Genomic DNA, 27622 nt, shown 5'->3' on the forward strand with positions numbered 1-27622 from the left:
AACTTCCAAACTTTGACCAAACTTCCTTAAAAGACCAGAGACCAAAAGTAAGGCTTTGCAAAAATAGTGCAGTGAAGGCCAGAAAGATCATGTTTAAGCTTGGAAAGAAAACTTGTCAGGGCACCTATTTGCAAACATATTTGCGTAGCAGTTGCTCCAGATCGTTCTAGTGCCTTCACTTGCAGTGACTTTACGGTCATCTTGAAACAACTGAGATTTAGGTCTTGATCTACTGCTATGTTATATTGGGTGGCTATTTAGCACCCAGCTATTAAAGGAAATTAAAAACAATGGCTATACTCATGACCTCTTGTTAGCTATGGGGGAAAGGTTCGCTGTCCACATTGCCAAGTACTGTAACTCACGCATTGAACAGCCTGAAATGTTCAGCAATAGTAAGCTGCACAATTACCTTGTCTTCTGAAGTAGCCATACCAGAATTTTGAGTAACAAAATCCCTCAAAATCCTGTGCTTGTGTGAATACTTTCCAATGGTAATACCCCATCCACTACCTCCTGCAAAAATATGCCCACAAGTTGCAACACAATCACAGATCAGGCTCTTGGATCTTGAAAGATCACTCTTGAAGTTAAAAATACACATTAGAAATCTACTTCAAGGTACAGGGACTGAAACCAAGTATCTAAGAACCACAGTACTTGAACAATCAAGAAGCTGTAAAATTTCTTCAGCAGTACTGGAGTACACTCAACCACATTTGAACAAGACATAAGTAAAGTACATAGTCTTTTATATAAATGAAAACACAAATTTCACATACTCTGATTACGGCAAGCTTAAAACTGTCTAATGCACACATACGGTTAACAGCTTCAGAGCATGACTGTGTACAGGAGGCATGAAAGGAATGAATCGTATCTTCCTTGATTCTGTTGAAAGTTGGTGCCCATTTACAATCCCCCATTACATTTGGAAATGCCATATGTAAAAGAATTATGAAGAACAAAGAAACTATTTCATAGGTTTCATTTTCTTTAAAAACCTAAAATCAATAATAAAACAGGAATATGTATATACATATTTAAGAAATATAGTCAGGTTGTATTTAAGAATGCTGTTATGATAATTAACTTATGTATGCTGAAACATTTCTATATATCAGTACATATTTTGAAGCCTGAATATTGGAAAAGTGGCCATTCTCACCTTCCATATTCTGCAGGTAGCAGGTGCCTGAACAGAATGCATGAACAGAACATAACTAATGTCTCTTATTTTTTCCCTTCAACTTACGTTTTATATAATAAATAGGTATTATATACTGTTAAAATGAAATATTGTAATTATTTAATTAACCTGTTTTGCCCTCTGTAAAATGCAAAAGCTATAAGTACTGAAGCAAATCAAATTGGCTTTTGCTGTAGGCAAGAATCCATCCTCCAGTGGATAGTCTACTGTTCAGGTATCGTTTGTTAATTTCAGTATTTATATATTAACAAGAAAAAACTGAGGGCATACACATAGTATATTTGCATTTAGTGACTTTTACATAGTTTGGTACTATAAAAATCATTCTGATATTAAAAAAATAATACATAACATAATCCAATTGATTCAGGAAGGGAAGAATAAAGAATCTGTTTTAAGCAAAACATTTCAGACAACTGAAACCCAGAAAAATAATTTTTAAAATGACATTTTTTAAGCGTCCCTTACTTAACACTATTTCTACGTACAACTCTAGCAGGGGTTGATTTTCACTTTAACTCATTTCACTTAAACTCATTCTCTATACCTTAAAAATTTACTGTAAATAGTCTACAATATAGTCCTGATACTAACAGAAAATTCAGGCAAATAACTCAGATCCACAAAAACTAAACGTCTTTTTTTTTTGTCACTATTTTAAAGTGCTGTTGGAACCATCATCTAACTCTAAAGTATTAATTACAGCCAAATGCACTTGCAACACACCACAGTTTTGATTATCCGAGAATTTACATTTGCTTTAACAAGTACAAGCACCTTGAAAATCTGTTTATATTTTCTGGTACTTCTCCATTAGGAGCATTTTCCTTTATAACTTTTGTATCTCAACACAGTAGTAACTTGAATTATGGATGCCATCCCATTCAGACTCCTGCATTATAACTTTGCTATGGGAAAACAACACAGCTCCTCTAATGGCCACAGATATTGTGAGATACACATTTTTCTTAATTCTATTTTCTACTTAGAATGAGCTGTCTGACTTGTCAGACATTGACTGTCCTATATCACAATGGCAAGTGATATAATGAAACACTTTACTGCATTCTTATGCAAAAGAAAAGTATTGAAAAATACGTTATGTTCACTTCTTCTCTTGACCATTATTAACAAATAACAAGGCTTGTTGTACTTAGGCCTAGAACCAGAATTTCACCTCTGGTAAACTTCAAAATAAAAAAATAGCAAACGTACAAATGTCTGTATTCCACCAATTTCTGATTCATTCATATTTCACTACAATCACAAATAGTGTTCTGCTCAAACACAATTAGAAATTTTACTTGCAAAATGTAAAAATTGCAGTATCAAACACCTCACTTATTCTGAAACAAGAAGTACAGATCAACAGAGATTGACCAATTGTATTTTGGATGATAATTCCTTCAGTTTTGTTTATTTCCAAACATACTTTCTCTATTTTTCTTCCAAAAACCGGTAAGGTCAGTTAAATATTTTGGACCAGTAATGATGTAGCAATGTAAGTCATTATTTATCTTAGTAATTGTAACATCTGTGAGTGTTTGATTTGTTGGCTTAGCAAGAGATCCACACTCTGCAGCAGAAAAAAAAAAAAAAAAGCTGAAACTTTCACTGATTCTTTTCATTTGTGATGATTATACTTCTGAGATGTAACAGATATAAAAACATTAGGCAAATATTTCAAAAGAGTAACTAAATCAAAGTTAATAAGCTAACGCTAAAAGAGAAGCAAATAACTGAATTCTAATAAAAGAACAAATACATATACAAAGCTATATTAACATCACTAAAAATGAAAAAAAAAAAAAGACTCAAGAAATGCTAGAATTCAGAACTGCCTATGCAACCTTAATTTGTCCTCATTCTGCAGATACATTATAATGAAGTATTTAATTAAGATTAATGTCAAAGGTAACCACTAATTCCAAGTGGCCAATTTTCATTACACAGCTCTGCATGTTCATAGTCCAGTTCACATTGTCTTTAGGATGCCAGCAGTACTTCAGATTTCTGCAGATATGACTCCTTGGTACAAAGTTGGAAACTGAGAAAACGAGCATTAATATCAATTTACTACCACTGTGAAAACATTTGGCTTAAGTGACTTACTTAACGTCACAGAGGAACTTTGTGGCATACAGAAATATAATCCAGCTCTCAAAGGCAGCATTTAATTACTCCAAGCCTATCTTCTCCTTTTCTTTCAGTCCTCTACCATATTGATTACACATTTTCCATTTTATTTTTTTCAGCTAATGAATTACAGGTTCTATCTGTCAATGTCCTCCTTCTCCCCAGAACCATGAATCATCCCTTGAGCAACTCCTTGGGCTGAATGAGAGCAGGACTCTGTGTTAGGGGTGAGAGCAAGTAGAAGAGGACAGAAGGAAGCAAAATTACATAGTTATTATTTACCATAGAAAAATAGAAAAGCTACATTAAGGTTGTATAACCAAATTAATTTATTTCATAACTCTAAGATCCTCTTAAACAATGCATGCAAATGTTTTATTACACTGTATGAAAGTGAATGAGGGAAAAGGTATGTTGTCACATTGATATCCATTTAGATCACTGGAATGCTTAGTCTTTAAATCCATTTTATACCATTACGCCTGAGCTCACAGATTAGCGAATTGTATAGTAAGTTACAGTTTCCTAGAAGAGAGAGTGACTTCATGTATATGCTATGATGAATCTTAGATATTTACCAAAAGCAGATGCATTGTGAGAGTGAGATGCATTGACTTTTAGACCATGTAAAGCAATATGGGTACAGGCATTTCTTCTTTTTGTGTTGAAGCCTGAAGCATTGCTGCTCTTCTAATCCTGTTTCTCATCCACCAGTAGCTATTTCTGTTGTTCCCCATTCCATTCCTCTAGCTTCTCAGGTCACGTTGCCTCAGACATACTACTTCATTCCTAGTTTTCTTTCTCCATGTTTTATGTCTTTTTTTCCTGCTCTCATTTTTTATTGAGAGACTTTCTTTTCTGGTTCTTCTTCATCATCAGTTTCCCTTTTTTACTTCTTTTCTAATATAGTCTTGTGTTCCTCCATCCTGTGTCTCCTTGGTCCAGTTACTCTGCTCAGCCACTCTCAGTTCCTTTCGGAAGCTCTGCCTTGTTTTTAAGATTTATGTTATGGCTCTTATTTCACAAATCACCTTCTGCTAGCCCCGGACTCCTTACCTGGATCCTCCCCTCCTTACAGGGCTTCTTACAGGGTCCTCCCCTCCTGTGGTCCAAACAACAGGTTTCCCTTGCTTCACTTTTCCTTACTGGCTCTTTATCTTCCCCCAGATTTCAGGCTCACTGTTATCACAGTCTCTTTTATCTGTTCAACATCCAAGCACATTTTCACCTTGACTTTCCACCATATTGGTGCTTCCTTATAGCTAGTGCCACCAAGATATTTGACTGGTGGTATTTTTCCTTTCCTCTCATTTATTTCTTCCTTCCTTTATTTTGATTCTGCCTAATACTAACAGAACCCACTCTTTGGGTATTGCATTCTTTCAGGCCACAGCTGTTAGAGAGCAACAAGAGCATAGCTGCTCCTTTAGAAAGAGTAAGCCAGGCCAACAGTGATTCCAGGCCCATGAGGGCCTCAACAGCTACAGCCCAGTCCCACAGGTACCTAAGCAATGCAAGCAGGACTGACCCAGAGAACACCGTAAGGTCCAACCATGAGCCCAGATCATAAGGCACAGCAGTAAAGCAGGTCAGAGGTGATGTTGTGCAGTTAATCTTCAGGTCTAGCTTAAGATCAGATCCAGTAATCAGCAGACAGGTCCATAAAGATAAGGCAAGTCTAAGATGAAATAAGGAAGTCAATCCAGGGGTTGAAACCTGGATTGTAGACCTCTGAAGAAGCATAGCAGGACTAGAAACCTCACACTTCTTCTACAGTCCTCAGAAAAAAAGCAAAGCCCCTTGCCTGAGCTTAAATAGAGCTTCTGTTGCCATGGGTGTTGGTGAGACCCCAGGTGAGGCTGATCAGGAACACTAGTAATGCCCTCAGCATGCTGACTGAATGTCAGGGGGAATGCAATTTTCTCCAGAAGTATGCAATTTCACTTGTTTCCTGTGGAAGAGAAGCTTGGTGTGCATGCCATGATACACTCAAGTAGGTCTTCAATAAGGACAATTATGACATTAGAGCTGCCCTATGGTTTAGACACAAGCTAAGCAGACACAGAGGACTTTATACTCCTAATTGCAGTATCTAACATTATCCCATCTGAATGAAATTACAATCTCATTACCACAAAGAGCAATGGTAATCCCTTCTAGCTGGTATGTTGTATCTCACTGCTAGATCATCTCATTTGTAGGAGTAAGTTCAGTGGAGACAATGTTTAGAAATTTTACAGGCTATGATATTTTAAGTTAGCTGTTGAGTGTTATGACGGGCTGGTTTTCACAGAGACAACAAAAGGAATGCTCTTGGCAGGAAGGCCATATCAAGACTTACAACTTTTTTGTTTAGAGCATGGATGTGGAGTCATAGAACCACAGAATGGTTTGGGTTGGAAAGGACCTTAAAGATCATCTAATTCCAACCCCCCTGCCATGGGCAGGAACACCTCCCCCTAGATCAGGTTGCTCAAACAATGTGTTAGAACAAATTTCTTAGGAATATTTAGTATGGGCAGACTGATGTTTTTGTTCAATTCTTTGAATCTTATTCTGGATCAGCTGACATATTTGGACTTGTATATGAAAGCATATTCAGCTAAGGATGCACTGACTTGAAAGCCTTAGTCTGCAAAACTAAATGTTGAGTCTAAATGTTTAGAGCCTCCTTTTAAATTACCAGGACATGCAATAAAATCGTTGTAAAACTGCTGTTGTCAGTTATAGAAGTTGCTCTTGAGAAAGTAAAACGACTGACATTATGTTTGACAGGATGAATATCCTCCTTCTTAAGTTTTTGAATATTTTTGTGTCACCTCAGCTGGGTGCAAGAGAGTTTGCTCCCAGCACTTTACATGACTTCTGCATAAGAAATAAAACACAAAGCAATTACGAATGACAAATCATCAGAAATAACATAATAATTAATTGGATAAATATATATTTCAAAAATGCTGGGTAGAAGGTACCCTAAATGATGGGTAAATATGTTTGTCCAAGTATATCTAGAACAGTCTCTAGTTAATTCCATGCAGTAATATACTTTTATGGCAAACTAATGTAGAGATGTCATGTGCATTATACGTACTTAAATCATAAACAAGTAAAGGTATAAGAGGCATCCAAGTTATATGGTTCTATAATTTTGTGGCTTGCGGTAAATAACTTTAAAATTTCTTACAGTAATTGCTCCTTAGCTAAGGGTCAGAAGACACAGCAAAGCGCACGTTTGCAAATTATTGAGCACTTAGGAGGAGGAGGAGCTAACTAGAATGCACAGAGAATCATGTTACCAGAACCATTTTTTTTCCGTATTTTCATTCCACAAATTATATGGATGTGAGGCCAATTTATTAGTAAGATATTCTGCTTCCACTCACCATTGGTAATTCTCTTCTGCAATTATTTTGCAGAACTGAGTGTACATTAGGTACTTTTCAATAAGAATGATACCAGTTTGCACTGACCTTGGTTCACTGTGCGTTGGCATTGCATTGACAGTGTTGTTTTATCGACATTTTCTCCTCCAAAAGCCAGTGAAACATCTCACATTTATAATTGCTTTATAAATGGGACTTCATCCCACACATATTTTATATGTAGTAATTGCAGCATGCAATTCCTTTTACTTGGTTCATCTTACTAACTAACAGAACAGAATTTCACTGAATTCATAATATTGCTCTGGGACTGGTACATACTGTATATTTACACACCAATATGTTTTATGGAAGTGAACACATTTCTTCTCAGGAGCATATTTTCAAACTTCAATTGCTCTTTACTGAAGCCTATTTTTTTCAAACAAAAAATGCAATGCGTTTCATGTCTATATATTTTTATTCACGCCAATATATTTTCACAGTTGGATAGATTTAACTAAATTAGTAGTTACAGTATTTGTTCAAACCAATGCAGTTTTGCTGGCATCTGGTAAGTAAATGTTATCCTTTTTTTTTTTTTTATTTTTATTTTAGGAATCAGCTTCAACCAAACCCACATCATTTAAAACAACAGCAACTCACTTACACCATACACAATTTCTTATTCAAAACAAACAAAACCCCAACTCTTCTGTTTCAGCTGCTGAAGTACACTGAAGGGGTAACATAAAACGCAAAAACCCAGACTTCAGTCAAGACCCTCTGATTCCCACCTAAGCCCATAAGGGTGCACTGGGCAGGGGAGTGCACCTTCTGTGATGATACACGTCACCTTCTGGGGAAGGACCATTCTGCCACTTTCAGGTAGGAGGGGGCAAATACAAGAATAAAGGACTTTCCACTGCAAGAGGTGGCTTTCACCCAACCAAGTGTTTCTTTAAGGCTAGGTGGCAGCTCCATGGGGGTTTTGTCACAACATTTTTGGACCAAGCACGGAAAAACGTCTCACTTTCCAAATTACTATTTTAAATGTGATTGTGAGTGTTTAGCAGTGTTGCTAGTTGGGACAGAAACTCTCTATCTTCTGCCACTACTAGCTTGTCTTTTCCATGCCTTATTTCCTGTGGGGCTTTACAGTTCTTGATGGAACTCTGCAATCATATTTGGCTACTTCTTCACTACCCTCTAGAGTATTCAAAATTTACTTAAAATATATATACTATAGAAGATGACACAGAGCAAGTATGTCAATAGATATGTTTCACAGCTTGTAATAATGGAAAATTCTCTCCCCTTAAATTCTCTCTCCATCTTCCACTCTTTACTGAATTCAACAGAATCACAAGGTTTTGTCAAATAAACAAGCCTTCCTCAGCTATTGTTTTCTCTCTGTAATCTGGTGGTCAGCTGATGCTACCAAGAAGCACTGATGTAATTAAAATCATGATCGTCCCTTCAGATTTTGCTTACTTTGTTTCTTTCAAGACAAACTCTAGAGGCAGACTGACCCACTAGAGCACAGGTGGCTCCTTCTAGAGGAGGTAGAGTGCAGCTTTTCAGACAGAAGCCTGAAGTCCTGGTGATCAGGAAAAAAAGTGTGCAAGCAAAAGGGAGCACGCAGTGGAGCAAGAGGTGAAGCAGTTAGTGATCTGACCTTTCTGTTGGGGCTCCACTCAGTTTCATCAACTGTTCACTGACACCTGTGAGAAATATTCCATATAAAAAGGGACAAGTGGGAAATAATTGAGAGGAAGCAAGTAAGATGATGGTTGCTCTGCTAGAGGAAGGGTTTGTCTGCTAGCTTTTGAGTGAACACAACCAAAAAATAAAAATAAAAAATTGTGGGGTAGAAGAATAAAAGATTCTGTGCTGAAAGTGCAGAGGAAGCTGGACAACTGTCTATTTAGCAATTCAGTGAGAGGAAGAACTTGCTGACTCTTTCAGAGCCATGCTTGGAGATTAAATTATTTTGCATTGTTTAGTATTGGAAGTATTCGTATGAATCACCTTCATGGATATCAGGATAAAGCACTTTTTTTTTTTTTTCTGGTTCTGATAAAATGTTTACCCTCTTACCTTCTGAAGCACAGGAGGTTCCATCTGAACATGAGGGGGCACTTCTTTCTGTGAGGGTGACAGAGCACTGAAACAGGTTGCCCAGAGAGGTTGTGGAGTCTCCTTCTGTGGACATATTCAAAACCCGCCCGGATGCCATCCTGCACAACGTGCGCTAAGTGATCCTACTCAGCAGGGGGTTGGACTAGATGATCTTCAGAGGTCCCTGCCAACCTCAGCCATTCTGTGATTCTGTGCATCTGGTTTTCAGTGCTGACCTCCTGTTGTTTTATTGGGTATCAGGATATTACTTTTTACTCTGTTCTGCAGTGTATGTCCTTAATAGTCCCTGCTGCCCTTTTGGTCTGATGTAAGGAGGCCTCTGGCCACTGTGTGCATGAGCGCCAGCTTCACAGATCAGTTACAAGGTTCTGTCCAACAGGTGTTAGGTTTACACAGGAGCTGCCAGAGAATGTCATAATATAGGATGCTACGAAGAAAAGGATGACATATTTTGCAGTTCTAACAATTTTAATCATAATGTTTCATTTGGTCAATTAAACCAGGGGCTTCTGCTTGGGATTTTTTCTGGTTCTGGAAATTGAAAAGCTCACTTTATCTTACCCAGTACAAGGAACTGATGCTATCCTCCACTGCAGTGGTTTATTGGTGGGAATCAAACACTGGTTTTACTTTCCTAATGCTTAGTAAAGACTTCTGCTGCGTGACGAAGAGGAGTGATGCGACCCCCACTGTGAACCAGCTTCCAATCCCCCTTCCTTGTTGCTAGCTTATTTCAGAACCGTTTGAGCCAGAACAGAAAGGTGAGAATCAGCATTTCTGGTCATGCTTCTGTCAGAGTTACTAGCTTCTGGGAGGAAAATGTCAGCTGGTGTTTCTAAACACACAGATCAGCTTTTCCAAATGTGCTCATGTGGCAAAGACTTGGAACCCTTGTGATGCACGGACAGGTGCTTAATCCCTGCATCTGCGGGGGGACCTCTCTTCACGGTTTCTAATCTTCAAGCCGGAAAGACACTTGTATCTTTCCTGTACTGCTTCCTGGAACAAGACTGCAATCAAATCTACGTTTTGTCAAAAGCACAGAGCTGTCAATTATCACCATTATTGCAAAGGCACTTCAGGTTGGATTACAGTCCTGTGTTAGTGAAGGGTTGAAATTACGTATTTTGTCTTTTTTTTTTTTAAGTTTCCTCCCCCAAAACATCACACAAGTTTTGAGCCTTTGTTGACATTTTTAGTACTGCCGTAAAAATGAGCTGTTCCTTTCTGCAAGACATCTAAAATATTTTGAGAATCATTCCCTGTTCACTACTGCTTTACATGCTCTGAATCCTAACAACAGTGGTAAAATCGTAACTTTTGCCATTGTGCATTTGTTTTGGTGGTAATAAAAATCAAGTAAAGCAAGTACCTCTTCATCAGCTAGAGACAGTTACTTCAATACTTCTCTGCCCTTGGGGACATTTCTGTGCAACACCTTTGACAGTGTTCAGGTAACCGACTAAGGGCACAGAGATGTATGCAATGTGGATTTGAGACAAAATCATATGACCTACACAACTTTTGTCTTTAAAATGTAATTCTGTAATTTGATTATGCACTGTATAGGCATCTTTTGGAGACAGAGGAACTCAATGTAAATCCTGACGCAGTCTCCTGTTGCTAGGCATAGTCATTACTTGCTACCGAACCAAGTGGAAGATACGACTACAGAATACGTGCCTTCCCAGGTCCCAGACTAGTGCAAGGTCTATAAGGTGAAGTTGACTACTGTTAGCACTTAATGATCTGAGACCACACACCTCCCAGAGAAAGTAGTTTTTAAAGAGCTTTGTCTCCCATGGGTACTTAAGACTATTTCATTGCTTGATTATGTCAGTAGAGCTCTTTGGTGACAAAGAATGGGAGATGAAAGCTGAAATTTGGAGAGGTACAATGCAAAACATACTGCATTGTGATGGAGAGCAAGTCTCAACAGAAAAATGATGATCCAGAAGCGGATAAACACCTGATTATCCCAAGCACGTGGGTGCAGGAGAATCCTGCTTTCTTTGAGAAGAGACAACACGATTTCCTGGAAAAACATTTACAGAGAAGTCCAGCAACTTCAGTAGAACACTGTTTTCTGATTTCACAAAGAGGTTTTGGCAAAAGGTAAGTGATGCTGTGCTAAGAGGCAAGTAAGTAAGTATGAAGGAAGTAGCCTGCCATCTTGGGTTTCCTACATTCAGTGCCTTGTCTTTCAGTGATCGGTCCTCCTGCCTGAAGGCTGCAAACCCTTCCAAAGAAAGCCCTCAAATAAAAACTGTTTTCCAAGCCAGAGTGGTGGTAATGCAGCCAAGCGTCCAGAAAGTTTACTGCCATTGTCTGGGTACAAGACTTTTATTACTACTGTGGTGTCGGTACACAAACAGCCGTTCTTTACAAAGGCTCGTGTCTGACTCCGAAGGCGCGGGAGACCCGGCCAGGGCAGCAGGAGGAGAAGCGGAGGGAGGTGACGGTGCTTCACGCCTCCCTCGGAGGAACAGGAGGCGACATAGCCGGGTCCTCCCCCGCTGCCTGGCTCCGGCAGGTGCTTCCCCAGGCTTCCCCCCACCACGAGGAGGAGGAGACGGGCGGCTCCGGCCCGGAGCCGCAGTGTGCGTGAGGCCTGAGCAGCCCGCAGCAGCCGCCCGCCTCCTGACGCTGCCTCCCCAGCCCGGCGGCCACGCTCCTTCTCACGCGGCGTTAACGGCCGCTAATGGTCGCGACAACCGCCCGAATAACGGCCGCGCGGCAAGGCCACGCCCCCCACCGGGGGCTCCCTGCCCCCTGGCCCTCAACCGCGTGCGCCGCCGGTTCAGGACCGGCTCTGGACAGCGCCCCGCCGCCCGCCCCCCCGCCTCCCATTGGCTGGCAGCCGCCGCGGGGCCGGGAGTCTCCTCGCGATTGGCCCGAGCCGGCTGCCGCTCAGCGGGGCGGGAGGCGGGGCCCGGCGGGCGGGGGCTGTGCCGTGCCGTGACGCGCGTGCGGGGGCGTGGCCGAGGCGGCGACGAGGGGCGGGCCGGCGGCGCTGGGTGGGCCGGGGTGTGGCGCCGGGGGGCGGGGCGAGGGGCGGGGCTTCCCGCCGAAAGGGGGCGGGGCGCGCGGCGGGGGCGGGGCGAGGGCAGGGGAGGCTGGCGAGCAGAGAGTGCCCTTGTGTCGCCAGCCGGCGAGCGGCTGGGAGCGAGCAGCCGGCCCGCGTTGCCAGCGGGACGGGACGGGACGGGACAGCACGGCGCGGGGCGGGACAGGCCGGGCCGCAGGGACAGCCGGACCGACCCGCCGGTAGGGGCGAGGGGAGCCAGCGGGGGCAGCCGGCACCGCTCGGCGGGGGGAAGCAGCCCGGCGGCGGCAGAGCCGGCGGGGAGAGCCGCTCCCCCCCTTCCCTCCCCAATCCACCCCCGCGACCCCGGCCCTCCTCCTCCTCCTCCTCCTCACCCCACTGGATACAGCGAGGGAGACACTGCGGCGGCGGAGGCGGCGGCGGCTCCTGCGGGGGGAAGGAAGCGCCCGGAGAGCGGAGCGGCGGGAGGCTGCGGATCTGCGTGCCTGGCGCCCACCCAGCCCGAGGGGAGCCCCCAGGATGCGGCTCAAGCCCGGCGCGCTGCTGCGCTTCTACAGCCTCTGCGGGATCCTCATGCAAGGTAACCGCCTCCTCCGCGCCCCTCGGCGGGGACCCCGCGGGGCTCCCCTCAGCCCCCCCCACCCCAGCGGTCGCCCCTTTGCAGCGTCGTCTCCCGCCCGGCAGGGGAAGGGGCTCCGCGCCCCGCTCCGTGCCGCCGCCGCGGCTATACACGCGCGCCTATAGAGGTCTATAGACCCTATAGAGATCTGCGTGTGTGTGCGCAGCGTATGTGCGCGGAGATCATGGAGCGAGCCGAAAGCTCCTCGACGCCCCGCTCCGAGCCGCTGTCCTCCCGCAGCGAGTTTCCAGACTCGCCGTGTATCCCTCGTCCCTCCTCCTCCTGCACCTCCCCTCCCGCCGCACCGCCACCGCCGCTCCGCTTAATTAACACGAGCCTGCCGAGCGAAAGGGAACAACCGCTGCGGCCGCGGCGGAGGGGAACCCGCGGAGCACCATTATCATGCAAATGACTGGCGTGTGCGGCCGGGGGAGGCCCCCCCACGTCCCCGTGCACCCCCTCAGCCCCCCCCCCCCCCGGAGCTCCCCCGCTGCTGCCGGGCAGAGTTTCCCCGCTCGGGGGGCGGTGCAGCCCCCCCCTGCCCCCGCCGCCCTCCTGAGGGGCCGGGGCGGGGCGAGGGGCGGTGGGGGGGGCGGCAACGGTGCGGAGTTGGGTGTGGGGGGGGGGGCGTTGAGACGGAGCGACCTTGCGGGGTTTTTTCCGTCCCCTGGGCTCCGCGTCGAGTTGGGCACGGTGCTGAGCTGCGTCGTGTGGCGAGGAGAGGGGCGCGGGGGGCCTCGGCGCTCCCCGCTGTCACCTCGCCGTGAAGCGAGCGGCCCGGGGGGGCTCGGCAGCAGGCAGCGCCGGCTTCCCGGGGCAGGTGGTGTTGGTATTCTTCACCGGGGTTGCCGAGTTGCCCTGCACGTCACCGCACAAGGAGCCGCTGTGTCGGTGCCATCCGAGATTATTTATTGGGGCATGTGCGGCGGGCTGCACCTGGGGGTTGGCTCCTCTCGGCCTTTTACATTTCCCTGTGAATTGTCGATTCATTGCCCTGCGAAGGAGGGGGGGGGGGGACGCGTCTGGACTGACTTTCTGTCACCAATAAAATCAGGGCTGCTGCTGGAGGAGGAGGATTTGATCTTTCCTAAGATGCAATCAACTGCATTCAGCGCATCACATTTTTTAAGAGTAAACCAGTGATTAAAAACGGTGATGCCTTTCACAGCAGTTTAGGGAGTGTGCCAGGGAAAATGTAACTCCGTGAACTGCATCAGGTAAAAAACATGTTGCGAGGAAAGGGAGGTAATACGCATCTGACTCTGCGAAAATAACCAGATTGGGCCTGTCCTTGCAGATGGGGAAAGGCTATGTTTAATGTGTTCATCAGCTTGCCCTCTGCGTGTATAAAATGTCTCCTCCTTTTCAGTTTCTCACACAATTATTTTTCCTCAGCTCCTGATTAAAACTGTAATCAAAACCAGGGAGACTTGGGCAGTCTCTATACCTCACTTTAGCCGAGTGCTGTTTCGGGGAGCAGTTTTACTGGGCACTATTTAACAAATATAAGAAACCTGTCACCCTCAGACTGGAGTGAGAGGAAATAATTTCTACTGTCCTCCTCTCCTTTGAAGATAAGGGAGAACGGAGGAGAAAATGAGTGAACGTTTTCTAGGAGAAACCTGCCCTGAATAGTGACTGTGTCTAACTGAATATTAAATTCCTTTGGTCCGCCTTACAGTGCTGCTTCATAAATGGTGTTTACTCAGTTTCTGCCATTTATTTTGGCACAACCAGCAGACACAATTACCATATTAGACACATTTCTAGTTGGCGCTTTCATACGTACATTTAGAAGTAGTTTTTCCTGTTTTCTTACTTTGCTTCCCCAAACTGTTCTGAAGGGGCTCAATGGATTTGTTAGATTCCTCCGTTTTCTACTCGTAGGCTGTGGGATGCACGGGTTTTCTGTCGGCTCTCTACATGAATAAGATTGTTGTTCTGAGGATTCGGAGCGCTCCTGGGTTGTGACTAAGGATGGCTGCCGGTAGCGAAAGTGAAGCTAATCGAGTTTAAAGGCAATGTGACAAAGAGCCAAGCTAATGTGTGTCCTGTCTGGAAGTGTGTCTTTTTGGCATGGTCTGTTAAGAGCCAGGCTTAAGGAATCTGCCCCGAGAGTTGATGCAGCATCAGCTGAGGGAAGAGGACATAGAATAATGCTTCTCAGCTTGTGCGTGGAATAGCATTAACAGCAAGCAGTCCCTTCTGAGCGGAGGCAAACAGAAGTAAAAGAACCCAGTGTCAGCTGCTTGCTGTGAAAGGGGGTGCGATGGAGGTGGAAGGGGGAGTAATAACATGTTGAGCTGAGAAGTGGCTTGTCAGCTGAGTTCGGGTATGGTCTACCCTCTCCAGCATTTGCTGTGAAAATAGTAGGATCTCTGGCTGCTGTTGTTCTTAGCTTGTGCGTTGTAATGATTCTGAAGTACTTAAACTGTTTCCCAAGGGGTTAAACTGTTACATATGTTTACAGTCGTACCTGCTTTTTTGTTTCATTCAGTTTGTTTTTTTTTGCTTCTCAGATTTAGCCTGCCTTACATAAAATTTAACAGTTGGAGAACAGCATGTATTTAGAAGAACTTTAGTACATCATCTGAAATGCTTTTACGCAACCTGGAAAGTAAGCTGTTTATTGTAAAGAGTTACCATGTGAGAAACTATAATATTTAAAAATAGTTTTGTTGAATTCCTGGTATACAGATATGGGTTAAGATTATCCTGGAATTGTAGCTGCTATAGCCCCCTGCTGTGTGATAATGCAAATGGCATCTAATGCCTTAATGTGCTCTGTTTCTCGGAAGATGCTGGATAGTGCTGTGTGTGGTAGCAAATGATGCGCTTTCGGTTCTCTGCCAACACCAGGCAAATCTTTTCAGTATGGTTTCTTCAGGCACTTCAAATACTTGCAACCTGTCTGCTAATGAAAATAATGTAGGAACACTTTAAATTGTCTGAAACTGTGATCATTGATGCAACAAATCGGTGAAGACATAATTGCTCATGGGTGAGACTTGTTTCATAAGCCTAGATCCATTGCAAATAGGAGAAAAAAAATAAGTATGCAAATGGCTATTTCTCAGATCGTTTGAGCTGATTTAAGACACTGTCGTGATACATCACTCTTTCTTGCACAGTTAGTCCCTGTTTTGAATTTTCACTAGGATTTCTGTTAGCAAAATCTTGGCAGTAATACTCATGTTCTGTGAGGATGTAGACGATTACAGAATAGAAGAAAGTGGCTTTGGAGGAGGCTGATACAATCTGTAGTTGGAGTATTTTACATGCAATTTAAAGCATAGAATGTATAACTCGGCTTGATAGTGACTGTGTTTATATGGCTTGCATCAATTTAACCAAAGCCTGGTAGGCATATGAGCTGTATAGGTCCCAGGTTAGCTCATATTTTATAACTTTTCTGATTTCTTCATATATTTTGTTTACACTCATCGTATAGCCCCACTGAACAGTTTTAGAACCTGGAGTAACTTACCACGCAAACTTCCGTTGATGACCCTCACACAACATCTCTGAGGAACACATGACCAGAGGTCTCTCACACTCATGGAATTTATCAAGTTTCTATCAATTCAACAGTAAGCAGTAGCTCCAGAAAAATGCTGATAAGGAGAAACACCTCCATTGAAACAAATACCTTTTTTTGTCATATCAGCTTTATAGTTCTCATTTTTTGACTTCAAAAATGTAAGACATTGAACATCCCTCTGCTCTTAAATTTGCTTGTCGGTTTTAATTACATAATTATGCACTATAAATGTCTTCAAGTCATGGATTATACAGGCCTTAGTGCTTGTATTTTAGCCTTACCTCACAAAACAGGTGTTGAATGTGATTGTGCTTACTCTTTCCACCAAAGAATTAGTGTTTTGATGTTGCTATACAAAGTCAAGATCTTGATTTTTTTTTTTCCACTTATGCATCACAAGTGGTGGTTAAGAAACTGATAGCAACTCTGTATATGGCAAACACAGATGGATGTGAGGTAGTTGCCAAGAGAATAGCACCGTAGCCAGAATGTGCTTGACTGTTAGAACAATGATTCCTCCTTCAACTAATATTTTAACAGTAGAAAGAGAAGGTTCTCTAATTGTCCTCTTAATTTAATGCCTTCTCAGAGATAGAAGGAATGCTTCCATTTTTGTTTTTAAAATATGAGCCTGATGACAGGCTAATTCCATTAGAGGCTTTGAAAAGAATGGAGGGTCCTCTCCAGAGAGAATGCCACTAACATGCTTTATAAAATACATGTTCCAAAACAAATATGGAATGGTAAAACTATTAGACATAGTGTACTAGTTTAGTAAGTGTCTCCTCTGGGATTGCGTTAATATTAAGTATGAGCTTAATGAGCATATCCTTCTCTTCTTTCCACGGAATTCTTGAGGTCTGTTTGAAAGCACGAAAGAAAAAGTGGCAAGGAGTAGCTTGTGAAATGGCGATTTTTTTTTTTTCCTTAGTAATCTGCCCTTGAACAACTTATCTTTTTTTACAGAATGACAGCGTTGGAAATATTTTGAAAATAAATAAGTATTATGAAAAATGCACGTGGGTGGCTTTGCAAGAGTTCTTTCTTTTGTTTCCTCTGAACCTGTTTCAGGATTTTTTCCTTTCATTTATATAAATGCAAATTAAAGAGAAGGTCCAAGTGTTTACAGTTTCTCTTACTTTAATGCACAGTAAGCTCAGGACAGATGCACATCCATATTGAGGAGACTGTCGTAATAGCATTTTAAGGTGGTAGCGAAAGAAGCAGAGAGCGCTTATTTTAATGACAAAACAGAGTGCTAACAGTGGACATTGTGTACTGCATCTTCCAGTGCTCTGTTTTAGTACTAATGTTTTGTGTGTAGGGCTTTCTAACGTGGAGAATTTGGAACAGGCAAAAAAGACTTAGAAAAGAACGTAAGTAGTTATTTTTACTGTAGATGAACTGGAAGACTCCCGGTTTGTTCACTTAACTGTGTCTACCTACCTGTCTTCCTTTCTCTGACATCTTTAACTGCAAGATAAAATCATGCCATCATCCTTTGCCATTCTATTATATGTATCTTCTAAGACAAAAAGGTCTGACAAATTTGGGATTTTTGAGGGAAAGACCATTACTTCCTAGCTAGGAGTAGAATTGTATATACTGCTTTCTAGTCTGATCAAATGGCTCTTAGAGTGTGAATGCTTCTTCCTTTCACAATTTAAGTAGCAGCACATTGTTGTTAATACAATTTTACATTACTATGAATTCATAAATTAATTTATCGTTTTTCTGTTTCATAATGCTCACTTTAGCATTCTCTGTTCTTCTTAAATATCTATTAAGGGGATGTTAACTATGTTAACTGCCCATAGGCAACTGCTCTTCAGTTTTAGAAAAATAATTCGTGTGCATAGCGTGTGTTTCTCAGTTTAAATCCCTAAAGCCTCTTCAGAGCATGTTTGTATGCATATGTACACACATACATAGATATAAATAAAGTTTTGTTCTAATAGATGTATATTACTGAACTCTTCAGCAGCTTATTTATCTGTTCTGTGCGTGGGGTTGGCCAGGTTTAGGTTATTTGTCAAGGCAGTGTGGATCGTCATACGCCATATAGTGGTTGTCTGCGTGGCTTTGATGTTCCCTCTATCGTCATCCTTCTGTAAACAATTTGTTGACTACCTGTCTTTGTTGGATGGGAAGGATGATGCAAGAGAGACTGTCGTCTTGTGCTAGAGGTGAAAAAGAGTCTGGTTACGTTTTAAACTTCTTATGTACCCCAGTATTAATCAAACAATGATTCCGATTGTCGTAGTAATTCCATTACCAAGCCTTAACTAAGGTAACCTGGGTATTCTATTACACGCAAAAAGAATTTATGGCCACAAAGAAGAACACATTTATGCCTTGCTGGATGTCATCAATATATAATGCATTGCATTATTTCCACTTCTCCTGGCAGAAGCTAAATAGGCCAGCACAGCTATACCAATCCATCTGTCTAAGTCTTAAAAACTCGGGCTTTTCAAAGTTCAACACTGGAAACTCCGGAACTGTGACTGACAGACAGCTCTGAAGAGAATAAGACCAAATTACTTCACAGCAGCAATTGTAGTAGGCATTTTGGTATCTTCCATTTGCTCGGATATTTATCCCAAACTGACCTACATCTGCTGGATTATCAGTGTAACTTGACCTGCTTTTATTGCTGCTGTGCTATATGGGAGGAAAGCTGTTCTGGTTAGTCCCTAACAAGGGGAAAAGCCATACTAGTTGAAGCAGAAGCAATCGGTTTTTAGAATTATGTAGGGTTTAAGGTCATTGAGTTCGCTACTAAAATAACTTGTTACTTTCCAATACAAAATTGTTACGTACTGAGTATTTTATGCAACAAAGCAGAAAGCAAAAACAATGAGATGGTATTGACAAAATCAAGTTGGAGTTTAATATTAAAATTTTGTTTTAATTGGAAGACTATACAAAATACATTCCTATGTCCGGCTCATTTTGCTTTTTTTTACATCCAAAGGCTTTTTTCTTTTTCTGTGCTAATATTCTTGTTATATGAGAAGTTTAAATTTTGACATGCTAGTTGGAGCTTCATTGTGATATATTAATTGTTCTTGAATTTAGAACCGTGAAGAAGTCTCCATTGGATTGCATGGTTTATACAGGAAAAGAAAACTTTGATGTACAAAAATACTTATTCATACTCCAGGTCATCAATGGAAATATATATATATTTAAATTTTTAAATACAGAAAAATGTAAAACTGCAGAAGTTTCCAAATTGTAAGATAAATCCTGTAGCTAGAGATATTATTCGCTAAACTTCATAATCTCAAGAGCTAACACTGAATACCTCAAATCCTTGGCAGGCATTAAATAGCATAATATACTGTCTTACTTCCTTTACATGAGGTCTCTTTTTTTTTTTTTTTTTTAAACATCTAAACTAATAATGATAAAAATAAGAGATTTTTTTTTCCTGTATCTTTGGGGGAGACCTTAAACTAACATCTAATTCTTTCTTGAGCATAAGTGACATTGTAAAGTATCTAGTTCAATAGATTAAGCATGATATTCTTGTTGCTTCTTAATTTTGTCATATTTGAGCTTCTTCCATTGCACTTGAAGACTTCTGATAGTGTTATTGATGCTTCTGGGCTTTTATAGTGTGGCGCTGTAATATTACGAAAAATAGGTGAAATACAGACTAATATGGAGGAAACTGTAAGTACCATCTTGATTAATGATCATTTTGGTTAATGAAAAGTAATATCTATACAGTTTAGAGAATCACTTCTAATTCAAATTAAAACCAGTGGTAGTAACATGGTGGAATTCATGAACACAACTAATGGAGGTGTTTTTCAGAACCTAAGTATCACATCTAAAAACTACTGGGACTTCATTTTCGGCTGTGAAAACAAATTCATTATCAGTGAATTTGCTTTAAAGGCTGTGCTCTTTTATAAAGGCAACACCAGAGTCCTAAATCTAACATGCTACAATCTTAGAATGTATCTTGAGTTCTGCTTACGTAAAGGTAATCAAGATGATGTGTCTTCGAATACAAGTAGCATATCTGCTAGTGTAAGTTCAGCATGGGCCAGCACCTCAACTATTTGCCCATCTTCTGTCCTCTAAAAATGGACCAGATCCTGCATCATATCAGTAGTTTCCCCATAAAATAATTTTGAGTTTTTATTTTTCTAAATGTTTCCTGCTTCTTAAGTAATATCTGCTTTGCAAATTATAAGTCGCTATTGTATTGCTAAATTCTAAATGGTGACTTTTGGAGGTGGGAGTGAAAGCACATTAAAAATGCAAAGGGCCTATGTTATTGATCACTTATTCTAGATAAAAACCTCAGTGGCTTATAGACTTATTTATAGGATGTTCTCATATGTTTAACGTGCAAGAAAAACAATTTCAAAATAGCCTGGAATACAATTGTTTTCAGTGAATAGGCTATATATATATTTTTTCTAAATAATGCTAGTGCGTGGTCATTGAAAATGTGTTTGCAGAATTTCCCAAACTATCTACGTATTGTGAGAAAAAGAATAATACCAGATTTGATATAGTTTTGCTTTTGTATGCTAGAAGAGCAAGTGATACTTTTGTTCTACAAAACCACAATTCTTTCTTAATCTTATGCAGAATAGAGTAAAAGGAAATCTGGGTAAAGAACACAGTTCAGCTCCTTGTATAGGAGATACTCTTCATTTATTTTGGCACCTGTGTGGCAGGATTTGGAAGGGCAGGTGCATTTAATATTAATTAGATTATGCCTGTTGCAAACTCAAATACCCTGTAAATTCCAAGAGGAAAACAGAATCCACTAGACCGTATCATTTGAATTAAGCAAGGTCAAATTTGCTGTTTAATGGATGGTTAATATTGTAGGCTTTTTTCTTTTAATTAGTCATTAAAAACTCTTGAACAACTTCTAGACCAATTTATTTTAGGAATTTCAAAATAGGTGGCTAGCTGGTCATAGATCAGTGGGCACAGATAACCATAGAGAAATCTCCCTCCAGGCTTTGTCTGCCTGGGATACCTGTCAAGAAAACCAAACTGCTTCTCCCATCTGCCACTGGAAACTTGAAGCGGTGAAACAACAGTAGCCTGAATCTGTATGTGTGAAAGTCTTTCCCTTCTAAGTTTTTGAGGATAAAGGCTTCAGTTTTGGATCCTGTATAATCTCTTTACATTAATGTGGCAAACTTGCAACAAGTGAGCTGTAACATGCCAACACCTAAGTGGCCTTCGTGGTGATAGATGGGGTAGACTGGGAAAGGGGCAAGTTATTTTCTCTATGGATAAAACATCCCCTCAAGAGTTACCACAGCAGCCTTTACTTTAAAAGACAGGACACATGAAGATTAGGCTAGAACAAAACTCTTTTGCTTCAGTCCTACTGGATATGACATACGTTTTCATCTTTCTGCTGTAGTGATTTCTCTACCTCTTCCTTTCCCTGGAAAATGAGATCCAGCATGTGAAGGTTTTAGGGCAAACACATTCACTGGAAGCTGTGAGAGGACAGCCTTCTCCTCACCTTGGAACAGAAAATACATGGGAGGGATGTGGTAGGAGGCTTGCTTTTTTTTTTAATTAATTCCTTCCACTTCTCTACCTTCCTGAACTGTGCGGTAACAGGAGAAGGGGAACAAGCAGAAATCAGTCCCTGGTGCTGGGACCTGACTCCTGTCAGTGGCACCAATTACAGAAACTTGTTAGTGAGGTAGTCATTAGACTGTGTTCTCTATAATCTTGTAAGAGCCTGATTTTTGCTTCAGTGTAATACGTAAGACTTCCTACAGGCAGAAGTAAGAAGCCTCAAATTTGAGAGGTGAAAATGCTTTAGAAGCCATCCTATGAGAAACAGGAATTTAGATGTACTTCATATTGATGCAAATGTGCCACCTGAGATCATTTTAACATATCTCCCTTTAATTTTCATTGATCTAAGTTAGATAAATCAATTACTTGCTTTGAACATTTTGTTCCAAAATGCAGCTGAAACTTTTTGTAGGTGCAATTAACTCCATTTTCTCTATAATGTTAGAAGACATGCCATCACAATGTAAAATGTGATAGAGTGTCAATGTCACTTGTGCTTTATTTCAACTTAGAATCTTAGAGAAGATATCTGTTGCAATGCATACTGGTATAAGAAATCAGACTTTACTGATAAATGTCAAGAAAAAATTTTCAGGAATATTAAGCTCTTCTGCTTTTGTGTCCTGTTGAAGTGAACAAGATCTTAGAAAATGCAACACATTCAGAAAAACAGACCAACTATTCTGCTTGTATAGCTATGTACTCATCAAATGGCAATACAGGCAGCTATGCTAATAAACATTGATAAAGATGACTGCGCAGTGAGGATAGGTAGCTCCTTAGGTGTTGCTGTTGTGCCATGGTAAACTTCTAGATTGTTGAGACGCACACCTCTAAATCTCTAGCGGGGAAATTCTTCATGTGAAAGCTTTCAGTCCAACTAACAACTAAAATATATGCCACATTACTGAAGTAGGCTTTATTTGCAGAGTGGAAATGTAAATGTGAAAAAAACTTTTACAAGCTATAATTGTTACTATTTTTTTAACATGTTACTTAGGCTCTTGTGATGTTGTCTGTATTGTGAATGTATTTTTGCATCTGGAATGCACATACACATACCCTAAAATATCAGGTACTGGATGGGGGAATCAATTCATGTACAATATTTTCGTTTAATTAGGGAAACGGTCCCATAAAGAACATTGGGGACGGATGAACAGTCCATTTGGTGTTTATGGTGCTTCTGAACAATATTTGCATTATTACAAGTCTCTAACAGTCTTGCATATACAAACATTTTTTCAAAGAACACACTTGTAAAGTGTCTTCATCAGATGCTTTAATAGTTCCTGCCAAATTTGTTAGTATTTTTCCATATGGAAATGTGACAGATTTCATTGCATGATACACACACGTGTGAATATAGATTACAGACATAAATCAATGGGTGATAATATTTGAAAACTTTTAAATAGAGAACTAGGTGGTGCTGTTCTTTCATCTTTGTAGCTTAGCTAAATTCTTAAGTATGGACTCAGAACATCAGGCTACTACTTTTCAGGAATTAATTTAAGTTGTCTTAAGTGTCCAAAGAAGTTAATATTTCTGATTTCATTAAGAATGCTACCTTGAGAGTTAATAAATGCAACACTGTCTATTCGATGTAGAAGAACTTTTGCATCCAACAAATGATTTAGTTTAATTCAACAAGATGATACACTTTGTTTTGTTCTTTTTGTCAGTTTGAATGACTGCAGTGAATTCTAATAATTTTTTGGCTCATTACTTGGCTGTATATTCGGGCATAGTTGATTAGACCAGTTTAGCATGATTAGATGCATGATTACTGAAATATGACTTTTTTTCTAGCACTGAACTTCTGCATCCCCTTTCTTTGTTGGTTTCTTAAATATTTTTTGGACTAATTTCCTAAAAGTGCAATGAGATTATCAATAATAGCTAGAAGAAATTTGCTGTAACTGTAGCAGCAGTATATAAACCACAGTAAATTAAGCAAGAAAAACAATTTATTGGACTTTCTTCCATTTACAAAAAAAAAAAAGTTTTAATATACTGTTTCATCTCAATGCCATTATTGCTGTAATAGAAAATAGTGAAGTTAAGACTATAATGAACTGCCTGTGGTCTAGATAGATTTGTTATATCAGAGTTCAGCGTTGCAGCAGATCTCTAAATGTCTAATTAGAATCCAACTTCAGCATGTAGCGCTTCAGTGGAGAATGCCTTACATTGACTGCTGCTTAGACAGGAATGTTGCAAGAACAGATGGAAAAAAAGAAAGAAAGAAAGGAGGAGGAAAATGTGCTTCTGTACTGAAAGTGAGGAAAAAGTGCTCTAGCTAGGTCAAACTTCTGAAAGTGTTTGCTGTAAGTAGGTAATTACTTATTCAAGAAACTAAGCTGTAGCTGTTAATAGTCACAAATGGGGGAGTGTGAAAACGCTTTTTCTAGCAGTTTGTCTCCCCTATTCTTTGTGAAGCTCTGCAATATAGAGAAGAATGTGTAGCAGAAAGTTTTTGTACTTTCTGATTATTCATGACAAAACATAAAATGTTTTCCTTGGCTTAGATGAGAGATTTTGTCAAATATATAAATATCCATGCAATCAAAAATGAGAATGTACCAGGGTTAAAAGCAATAATCCGTTCTATGTTGATTTTTTTTTTTTTAAGATTTCATTGTCACAGCTATAGCTATTATTGTTTGTGTTGGTAGAGTACCAAAATATTGTCAGACTTATTTTTGGAAATTGGAAAGCAATCAAAACAACTTGTATTTGCAAAAATAAATAACTAAAAAAATTCCTGTTCATTTATGATAATCGTGTGTTCTTGGCACTCAAGGAGAAGCTGCATTTGAGTACTATACTATATGTAGACTTGGTTTTAGTGTGTACTGTACCATTAAAAACTACTAATGAAAACACTGCTGTCAAGTTGTTGCTTAACATTTCTTTCAGAATTGTGTATCAGGGACAGTGGTTCAGTATGCATGGGTTAAGAGACTATTTAAAAGGGGTACTTTAATAAATCGTGTTGCTAACTGTAACTGGGTATAAGTGTGCCGAAGACTTCTGAACACAAATTTTAAGTTGAAAATTATTGCGCTAATTACCTTAAGAAGTTTGTTTTCTGCCACAGCCTGCAGTTCAGTTTGTGGATTAGGGTCATGCACATAGGCATGAACATTTGGGTACTACATTGTTGTCAGTACTTTCCTCTTTCTCAGAAAAGTCTTGGTTCCCTGAATCAAGTCCTCATATATGCACGTGTCTTCCTAAGGAAAGCATTTGGCTGGAAAGAGAATTTATTTCAAGGAGTTAATGTTTTTCAGTTCTTCCAATTCAAAACAAATAAAAGCATCAGTTACTTACTGTATTCTGGGTCTGTGCATAGAAGCAAACTTTGAATTCTTTCAATGCCAGCCCACTCCTTCCTAAACAGTTAATTATGAACATGTGAAGGAGTGAGGTGTTAGAGCTACTGGTGTGTTACTGAGAGATTTTTCTAAGCTACAGATGGTATTTAAGAATCTAATTTAAGTTAGTTGCACTCAAAAGGTCTTGTGATTTCTAAAACATTCCAAAATAATTTTTAGAAAATAGGTGTTAGTTGATCCTCAGAACTGAGGAGGAGAGGATTAGTATTATTTCAAAACAAAGCAAATAAGAAAAAAAGCTGAAATTTTTATTATCATCAGTTCTGTGTAGATTTGGGGAATCACGTGGTTCCACAGCATCAGTAAAGCTCGGAATAGCTTTCTGAGTACATTGAAATAACTTTTTTTTTTTTTCCTGAGTATTTTGGATATTCTATTTTTAGTGAAGACTTTATATTTCCAATGTATTAAATCAGTTAAAGGGAAAAGCCCAACTCAGGCCAAAACATGAGGAACACACTGTCTAAAGCTTTAATTCAGGGTTTTCTTGGTGAGACAGGTGGCTGAGTGAAATTTTGCATTTTTCTGCTTACGTGGATTTGAGTATATACAATAGAAATTAACACTGAACATTAATGTTTAATTTTTACGAATTTAGTTTACCAGAACACTGAACTTTCAGCGTAGCTATGGAAGGGATACAAGTTGTGGGAAGGGTATAATAGTCTTCTTTCTTCTTAACAATGTCTCTGTTTTTGCTGTTGCTCCACAATCTTAAGTTCTTAGGTAATTTCTTTTCATATTTGCAAAGAATTTCAGCCTTTTTTCATATTTCATAGTTATTTTCAGTTGACATAGTTAAAACAACTGATGACTCTCAAATACTGTTAAAACAAAGCTCTTTAATATTAGTATAGAGTATGACTTTGGTTTAATTCTTTGGTACGGCTTTAGACAACTCATACTTCAGAATTCAGATTTAAACGTAACAAATGGGTATGGGAAAGTTAAGTATGCTGTTAAATTTGAGGGGAAAACACATCTTTTTTTCCAAATACGTAATTTAAAGGAAATATTTCATATTTGGGTTAAACTGAGTACTTTCCGTTTCCTTTCCGTAATAATGGGATCTCAGAACCTTTAGGTTTAGGTTTTTTTTAACCATGGTTAAAAAACTGAAAATAAATGATTTAAGAATAACAGAATTGTAGGGGTTGGAAGGGACCTCAAGAGATCATCGGGTCCAACCCCCCTGCCAAAGCAGGTTCCCTAGAGCAGGTTGCTCAGGTAGGCGTCCAGATGGGACTTGAATATCTCCAGGGAAGGAGACTCCACGACCTCCCTGGGCAGCCTGTTCCAGTGCTCCGTCACCCTCACCATGAAGAAGTTCTTTCGCATGTTGGTGCGGAACTTCCTGTGCTCCATTTTGTGGCCATTGCCCCTTGTCCTGTCCCCACAAACCACTAAAAAGAGATTTACCCAATCCCACTGTCTCAGGTATTTATACACATTGATGAGATCCCCTCTCAGTCTTCTCAAGGCTGAACAGATGCAGGTCTCTCAGCCTTTCCTCATAGGGAAGATGCTCCAGGCCCCGTATCATCTTTGTGGCCCTCTGCTGGACTCTTTCCAGGAGATCCCTGTCTTTTTTGTACCGGGGAGCCCAGAACTGGACACAGTACTCCAGGTGAGGCCTGACCAGGGCAGAGTAGAGGGGGAGGATCACCTCCCTTGACCTGCTGGCCACGCTCCTTTTAATGCACGCCAGAATCCCATTGGCCCTCTTGGCCACCAGGGCACACTGCTGGCTCATGGCCAACCTGTCGTCCACCAGGATCCCCAGGTCCTTCTGCTCAGAGCTCCTTTCCAGCAGGTCGTCCCCCAGCCTGTACTGATACATGCGGTTGTTCCTTCCCAGGTGCAGGACTCTACACTTGCTCTTGTTAAACCTCATTTGGTTTCTTCCTGTCCAGCTCTCTAGCCTGTCCAGGTCTTGCTGAATGGCAGCATAGCCTTCTGGCATGTTGGCCACTCCTCCCAGCTTTGTCATCAGCGTACTTGCTGAGGGTGGTCACTATTCCCTCGTCAAGGTCGTCGATGAAGATGTTGAACAAGACCGGACCCAGCACCGACCCCTGGGGAACACCGCTAGTCACAGGTCTCCAGCCAGACCCTCCACCACCGATCACCACCCTCTGAGCTCGGCCAGTCAGCCAGTTCTCAACCCAGCTTACTGTCCACTCGTCTATGCCACACTTTCTCAGCTTTGCTAGCAGGATGTTGTGGGAGACAGTATCAAAAGCCTTGCTAAATTCAAGGTAGATGACATCCACTGTTCTTCCCCCATCAACCCAGCTGGTGATGCCATCATAGAAGGCAACGAGGTTGGTCGAGCACGACTTCCCCTTGGTGAATCCATGCTGACTGCTCCTCATAACCTTCTTCTCTTCCAATCGCTTGGTGATGGCATCCAGAACAAACCGTTCTGACACCTTTCCAGGGACAGAGGTGAGACTGACTGGCCTGTAGTTTCCTGGACCTAAGAAGGCATGGCAATTATTGCATGTTATTTGATTAACTTAATTCAGTTGTTTAGTTGACTGTATGTAAATATTCTCAGTATCCAAGAAACGAAATGTTGGTTT

General features: G+C 40.9%; 1 protein-coding gene across 1 annotated transcript in view; it reads left to right on the forward strand.

Annotated features, from left to right (window-relative positions):
• The first annotated feature begins 12267 nt into the window (after positions 1 to 12267).
• The window catches only part of CADM2 (cell adhesion molecule 2), a 645157-nt gene continuing 629802 nt past the window's right edge, over positions 12268 to 27622 (forward strand). Inside the window, exon 1 of the mRNA XM_035540482.1 lies at positions 12268 to 12476. Coding sequence (XP_035396375.1) covers positions 12416 to 12476 — 61 coding nt within the window. The 5' untranslated portion in view covers positions 12268 to 12415. The remainder of the gene's footprint in view (positions 12477 to 27622) is intronic.

This window comes from Cygnus atratus, chromosome 1, assembly GCF_013377495.2.
Source record: "Cygnus atratus isolate AKBS03 ecotype Queensland, Australia chromosome 1, CAtr_DNAZoo_HiC_assembly, whole genome shotgun sequence".
Taxonomy (NCBI): domain Eukaryota; kingdom Metazoa; phylum Chordata; class Aves; order Anseriformes; family Anatidae; genus Cygnus; species Cygnus atratus.